Source organism: Salvelinus fontinalis, chromosome 13 (assembly GCF_029448725.1).
Source record: "Salvelinus fontinalis isolate EN_2023a chromosome 13, ASM2944872v1, whole genome shotgun sequence".
Taxonomy (NCBI): domain Eukaryota; kingdom Metazoa; phylum Chordata; class Actinopteri; order Salmoniformes; family Salmonidae; genus Salvelinus; species Salvelinus fontinalis.
The window spans coordinates 35669132-35676791 of NC_074677.1; the positions used below are offsets into that span (position 1 = coordinate 35669132).

Sequence of the window (7660 nt, forward strand, 5' to 3'; positions counted from 1 at the left end):
TATATTGTTTGTCGAAGGCTTTTTGATACTATTTATACTTTTTGAACTATAACCATTTAAAATTGGCATAGAAGATCTATTGGCTAGAATTGTACATTTTTGATTTAGCACTGCTCTTCAACCGTTTAAGCTAATAGCACCAAACCTACATACAGACTGACTCAACTTAGATTGCTTGCCAAAGATTTTTGATACTATTCATACTTTTTGAACTATAAACATTTGCATAAATTAACATGGGTTTGAATGAGAACCATAAGAGTAGAGTGGTAGCTATCCAAAATGGTCCAGCTCCTTGGCCATTTCAGCTGCAAACCTTTGAAACTATCCTCACTTCAAATTCTCTCAAACCTTAATAAAATATCAAGCACACATTTTCTTTAGGAAATGGCCTTTTCTAGTCTTTGAGGATGACTTTGGTAAAACAATATATATATATTTTACCTTTATTTAACTAGGAAAGTCGGTTAAGTTATTTTCAATGACAGCCTAGGAACAGTGGGTTAACTGCCTTGTTCAGGGGCAGAAGGACAGATTTTTACCTTGTCAGCTTGGGGATTCAATCTTGCAACCTTTCAGTTACTAGTCCAACGCTCTAACCACTAGGCTATCTGCCGCCCCTTTCAATAAAACAAATACATTTGGAGACTCGAAAAGATGTTGAGTTTTTATTATCTCATTTGCCTATGCAGACCTCCTACGCATTAGCAACTTTAAGTGACAGATTAATAGTGTAAATGACAAACGTTATATCCCCTTATATCCCGTTCAAACGTAGAGATTACATTAACATGACAACTTGACATTAACTTTCCTTTTTTCATCTGATTAATCTTTATGCAATGTCTTCAAAGAGGAATAATCAAAGAAAGTATATTATGATATATATCTGGTCTAACAGAAGAGAAGAAATTGCAATGAAACACTCAAATGTAGTTATGAGAGGGAGAGAAACATCTAGAAGGATTAGCTGGCCACGCTCTTGGTTGGTTGGGGCTGGAGGTCCTGGTGCCACTGTCTTAGACACTGTTGAACAGACTAAAGAAGTCATTCTTCTGGCCCTCAGGAGCCTCCTCCAGCTCCACACCCTCACAGAAAGACGGCAGATTGAATACTTCAGGGGCTTTCACCTCAGTGACCACTTCGGAATTGCTGTGAGAAGAAGAGAAAAATAACATTAACTTTTTGGGCATGCAAGTGTAGCGGACATGAGTCAGGCTCATTGTCTCGTGATATAGTAGCCCTCCCTGCAACTTCAAAATCAGTGTCATCTTCAGCCCAATAGGACATTTCCTCTAGGTCTAACAGTCAAGATGTTGGTTTCTCCCGTGGGAGACCATACAAAACAAAATCTCCAAAATGTCTCAAATGCATCTAGTACTATGATATACCAAAGTATATAGTAGTAGCTATTATCCATTGCACAAGAAGGTTTCAGTGACCCTACAGCTGCATTAAACAAGTTAAAAGTATGCCACTCACCTGAAGAGGAGTGTCATGGAATCAGTTGAGTAGAAAGTGCTGAGTGGTAGACATTCTCCCACAGTAGTAGACAAAAAATACTGGCCTGGAGATCAGGAAGACAGACAGATGCTTTGATACATCTTAATAGCTTCACTATATAAACCCATGTTTACACCATTGCCTTCCAACATTATACTTCATTAATAAAAATCACATTTACAGGTTGACTCCTAATGCGTATCATACTCACCCTTAGTCTCTGGCACGGATCCCGTCCATATGTTCACTTTGATGTTCTCCTCCTGAACAGTGTCACTCCCCAAAAACAGCTCAACCTGATGGGCTGCACCAGCGGGGAGTTCAAGAGCGTGAGCATGAGAGTGCAGAGACATCTTCTTACAGGACTGGTTCTTCATGTCAATGTCATAGAAGACCCCCTGAGAGAGATGGTAGAGATGGAGGAAGCATCGGTTATGATGATGCTGTGTCATAACCATAGTAACAAGTGGGTTATGCAACTGTTATGTAGGCCATGTGATGTTATAAAGCAGCTATTCTGAATTACAATTGGGTTGAAATCTTGCCTTATATGTTTCTGTCAGTTGTCAGTGTTACCTCTTCAAATAGCATCAGGTAGTCCTCCAGATGTTCAGTCTTGTTGAGGTGCATCTCACTTTCAGTGAAACGTATCTTCTTGTCCGTAGAGTCGTAGCTGTAGTGTCCAGTTGCCTTGATTTCACCTCCTGTAAGGGCCAGCTGTTTTATAAAGAGAGAAAATAGATCAAGAGAGAGATAACGATATATAGAGAGATTAATATGACCCAATTCTGTACCTGCAAAAACTAAGCCAACTGTGCCAATAGAGTTGTTTTTAGAAGAAAACATCAGTGGATAAAACCAGGGTTGCCTGAAAGGAGAGTCTGGTTTGGTTTAGAAATAATGCAATATAGCCACACAGTGTCCTAACATTACACTGGATATTGATAATGGTTAATGGACAAGAGGGCTACTCACCACAGTCAGGACCCCAGTCATATTAGGTGATGCTAAAAGACAAAGCCGGCAGTTAGACAGATTTTCAAACTCAGAGATCATGTGTAGACATATAGGTATAGTTTAAGTTAGAAGAGACTGTTGATTTGATAAAACTTGACAATATTACCAAAATAGTCATACAAGTAACAGCAGTTTTCCACACAGTGCACAGCAAACATGAGCCTCAACAAGATATAAAGCAGATGATCCTTACTGCAGTGCTGTGGGCCGTGGGACTCTGCCAGGGTGGTGGCACCCAGACACAGCCAGATGGAGAGGGCAGCGACAGCAAAGGCCTGCATCTTCTCTTGGAGGGAGACTGAGGTTAACACTCAAACTGCACAACTCAGAAAGGATGATCACGACTCCAAGTGGTTTCAGGTACTGTGACAGGATGGATGGACACACTGGTCCTTTTTATCGGGTCTAACCACAGGATTAAACAGAACACCTCCATGGGTCCAACCCCCATAGTGTCTGTCTCAATGGAAGGATGTTGTGGAAAGAGACGGGGGTGGTTTAAACTGGCTGACTCTTCCACCTGGACCCTGACAAACAACATCTGCATAAACAAGGACTTAAGGACAAGCCACATGGAGTCACTGTGGAGCAATGGTCTGCTTTTTCATTGTGTCTCCTGTTCTGTCCTTGTGAATCCACTGTCCTGTCAGCATCTAGTGCTATAGAACCTATGCTATGATTCCTTGGGTACAGTCAACCCAGTTAGTTTGTAAGCCATGAGCCAATATTCAGCTCATAATGAAAGCCATGTTCAACAAAGACCAATTTATAATAATGCTTACTGCTTGCTCATAAATGTATTTTGATTTCCTTTCAACAATAAATTGTGTGGTATCATAGAACATGGTGCACTTTTCAAAATAGAACTGTGTAACTGTGTAAAATACATACCCTTTGTTCTTCTAAAACCTTACCAATGTGATGTTTATTGATAACAACCTTTTCATGCCCTTATATTAATAGTGCTTACTGTGCAGTTTCTGTCTCTGTGGCCGTGAAAGATCCAGCCCCCCTCTGAAGAACTTAGGGGGGCTTCCAATCCAAACACTAAAGGCTCTGTTCAAATGAGGTCGGCCCTCTGTCATCCTGCTGTCTGTCCTCTGTTTCCCTACAGCAAACAATATTAAACAATTTAAGACAAGATATTTGTTTTTCCTTTGAGAGGATGATTATTGTCACATCGCTGAAGGGGTTACATTCGACTAAATCTTCAACTTAAAAGGATTTGTTGAAAAAGTGGGTAAAATGGTGAGATCTAATTTTTACGTACAGCACATTTCACTGCTCCACAGCTCAGGTAACACAGCGTGTTGAGTGGTCTTTAATCAATGATCTGACATGACTCTGGATTCAATTCTGCATACATTGTAATAGATGGAATACAAATACTGTTATAGTTAGTAGTATGTGTACATGTACAACGTTTATACAGGATAAATATCAGACAGTACTGCCAATCAAAAATTCAGTCGCCTCTGGCATATAGAGAGAATGGATCATGTCCAAATAATAAGTTATCTCTCGGACAAGAAGAGTTTATCTTAGTGCATCTCGGCTCGGGTATGCAATCAAACTGAAATGGTTCCAGCACTCCCCTCAATGGATTTAGACTCAACTGTTCTTCAGCATTTGGACCCTCAACTGGAAGAACAACTGACAGAAACTCCACAATGATTTGTACTAAACGTTTTCCCAATACATTTCTCACTGTTACAAAGCCCCCGGAGTGGGATCAAAATTAGTATCCAAATGAATGTGGACAGTTTATGCTTGTTATGGTCTTTAGGGCTTCTCTATTCCAAATAATATGGCAGAGTATCGATGTACAGTGGGAGATTGAGATTGTAGAATACCCTTACAATTGGCCATGAGTACTTCTCAGAACCCTCTCTCAAACTCTCTCCCTAGCCTTTAGAGATTAACTTTGGGACTTCTTATAGCTGAGGTAGACTTCCAAACCCTGACCTCAGCCTAAAGTTCAAATGTCATCGCTAACTAGAGTCAAAAAGAATGCCTCAGCACTGCTTGCTTGGTAGTCTCCCCAAGCGCCGTGTGGTATTACACTAAACAAGGCGGATTTCCTCTTTGGGTGGAATGCAACGAAAAGAGTCCGCAACTCTTAAAAACAGACTCCACCCACGAACACGTGTAGATCTATATATGTAAACTGTGACGCCGAGACAGTCACGGGATCTAAACCGGCACCTCTTTCGGAGACCACCACATGATGGCGCTCTTTTTCCGAGATTTAAGGAAATGGATTGCTGTGGTCAGGTACTGTCCACACACTGCAATAGAGCAGAGTGTAACAGTAGTCGTTACCCATCGCTCCATAAAAGCCGCGGCCCTTGCAGAGCAAGGGGCAACACTACTTCTAGGTTTCAGAGCAAGTGACATAACTGATTGAAACGCTATTAGCGCGTACCCGCTAACTAGCTAGCCATTTCACATCCGTTACACCCTTTCAACCTCCTCCTTTTTTCCCGCAGCAACCAGTGATCCGGGTCACGGCACCAATGTAACAGTATAACTTTACGGCGTCCCCTCGCCCCGACCCGGGCGCGAACCAGGGACCCTCTGCACACATCAACAACTGACACCCACGAAGCGTCGTTACCCATCACTCCACAAAAGCCGCGGCCCTTGCAGAGCAAGGGGAAACCCTACTTTAGGTCTCAGAGCAAGTGACGTAACCGATTGAAATGCTATTAGCGCGTACCCGCTAACTAGCTAGCCATTTCACATCCGTTACAAGAGCAGAGCAAAAGTTTCAGTGTTCCGTGGTATCGTGAGTACCCTCTCGATTGCTAAAATTGGGAAGGAAAGGTAATGAAAAAAAAAAAAAGTACTGAAACTAAAAAGTGACCAAGAGATGGGTAATCTGTCAGTGTTCCTCCTAACTGTGAGAGCAGAGGGGGAAGTCACCAGAGTGAGGGAAGCCCTTCTGGAGAGTCATGATTTGAAAGGGGTAGTATGTACAGTATGTGATGCATATAGAGCTTCTCCCCCACAACACACACAAACATACACCAACATACTCCCGAGACCACATCCCTGTTAGAGTTCTCTGCTCATGAAAAGAGGAAGTAGGTACTGTATCTGTCCATCAGGACTATTGTCCAGACCACTGACCTGTAGTTCACTGCCCACTTCCTCTCTCCAGGTCTGAACCTGACCTGTGTGCATGTGCCAGTTGGGCATAAACAGTAACTACACAGATACACACTCAGATAGTACCAAGGCTGTGTACAAAACTACTTGGCTGATTTTGACTGATCCCTAGGTCGATTAAGCAGCTTCTGTTTATTTTCCTATTCCAAAATCTCAATAGTAAATGTATATCTCTCGTTTGATTATAGTGATTTAGGACCATGGGCCTTAGGGTAATGGCAGAGTGCCATTTCATCTCTACTATGGCTCTTAATAACAGAAAGTGGGATGGATAGTCATGATGGTCATGATGGTGGCGGTAATTATGGTAAAAATAGTGACGATGAAGTTCTGAGACATTCCCAGGGCTGCCCCCCTCCAGGCGGTTAATTCTGGGGCATCACCAGGAGATCGGCAGCACAGAAACTCCTCTCTCTGCTATTTCTGTCATGGTGAAATAATGGTGAATATGCCAACCAGTAACCACCTTCCACTCTCTGCACAACTGTGATGAAATGGCATGCTTCCGCAATCAAGAAAATGACTAAGCTCTTTCTCTCATCATCACTCGCCCTCTGCCCCCGCTCTCTAAACCCGCCCCCCCAAAATAACTGTTCAGTCATGCACAATTTGAAAAATTAAAACTAGTGAAAAGTCATTATCCAAATTCTCTGAAAATACATGACATGGCTAAAAGTATGTGGACACCTACTTGTTGAACATTTCATTCCAAAATCATGGGCATTAATATGGACTTGGTCCTCCCTTTGCTGCTATAACAGCCTCCACTCTTCTGGGAAGGCTTTCCACTAGATGTTGGAACATTGCTGCGTGAACTTGCTTCCATTCAGCCACAAGAGCATTAGCGAGGTCAGTTACTGATGTTGGGCGATTAGGCCTGACTCGCAGTCAGACCGTCGGGTTGCCGGATGATGAAGCTAGATTAAATCACTCCAGAGAAAGCGTTTCCACTGCTCCGGAGTCCAATGGCGGCGAGCTTTACACCGCTCCACCTGACGCTTGGCATTTCATGAAGCTATGAACAGTGTTGCAACCGAGGACAGACCATTTTAACCCGCTATAAGCTTCAGCACTCGGCGGTCCCGTTTTGTGAGCTTGTGTGGCCTATTACTTCGTGGCTGAGCCATTGCTGCTCCTAGACATTTCCACTTCACAATAGCAGCACTTACAGTTGCCGGGGCAGCTCAAGCAGGGCAGAAAGTTCCTGAACTGACTTGTTGGAAAGGTGGCATCCTATGACGATGCCACATTGAAAGTCACTGAGCTCGGGTGTGACTGAAATAGCCGAATCCACTCATTGTAATGGGTGTCCACATACCTTTGACCATGTCACGTATAAGGCGGTTCCAGAGAGAGAGAGTCATTTTCTGGATACGGAAGCAGGCCTCTCTCTCTCTCATGAATGGGTGGTTGTCACTGTTGCCAAAGCAATTATACATGGACAAATATACACAGAAAGAAAACAACAGCAACAATTGAGAAAGTAAATCTACGAGGGCTAATGTGTATGACATGGTGGGAGCTATTGTCTCTCATATATTATGACAGGCCAGGACATAATCTGCTGCAAGATCTACTTTCTCTACGTTTTCTCCTAACGAAACGAAGATTTTCTCCTCAACAGGCAGTTCAAGAAAACCTGCAATTCTTCTTTAAATTTCAGGAGATAAATACTTCTGATTGAGTGATATTAGAAGCTGTGGAGTAGGAAATGCTGCTCATTTTCTACATCACCCGACCCACAGTGCTTGCATAGTCTTTCTTCTATAACCTTTCATGTTTTTCTATGGTGTCCTGTCTCTATGTCCAGGCTATGGTCACTGAGTCTGTACACTGCTAATGTCTTTCTTTGAATTCTTTGATCTTGACAAAGTGTTGTGAAAATTTGATATCTCTATTTAGAATTTGGTAACATTGAAGTTTGTGATTAAATTGAGATTTCTATTCGATCTAATGTTGTTATTTGTGG

At 42.4% G+C, this 7660-nt stretch overlaps 1 protein-coding gene across 1 annotated transcript; it reads right to left on the minus strand.

Moving 5' to 3' along the window:
- Nucleotides 1-653: 653 nt before the first annotated feature.
- Nucleotides 654-2900, minus strand: epd (ependymin). Its single transcript, XM_055942637.1, has 6 exons — nucleotides 2714-2900; nucleotides 2479-2510; nucleotides 2080-2220; nucleotides 1715-1901; nucleotides 1483-1567; nucleotides 654-1152 (listed from the first exon to the last, which is right to left on the minus strand). Exons 1-6 carry the CDS (start codon nucleotides 2799-2801, stop codon nucleotides 1020-1022), a joined length of 666 nt encoding a protein of 221 aa, XP_055798612.1. The 5' UTR covers nucleotides 2802-2900; the 3' UTR covers nucleotides 654-1019.
- Between the last annotated feature and the right edge of the window lie 4760 nt (nucleotides 2901-7660).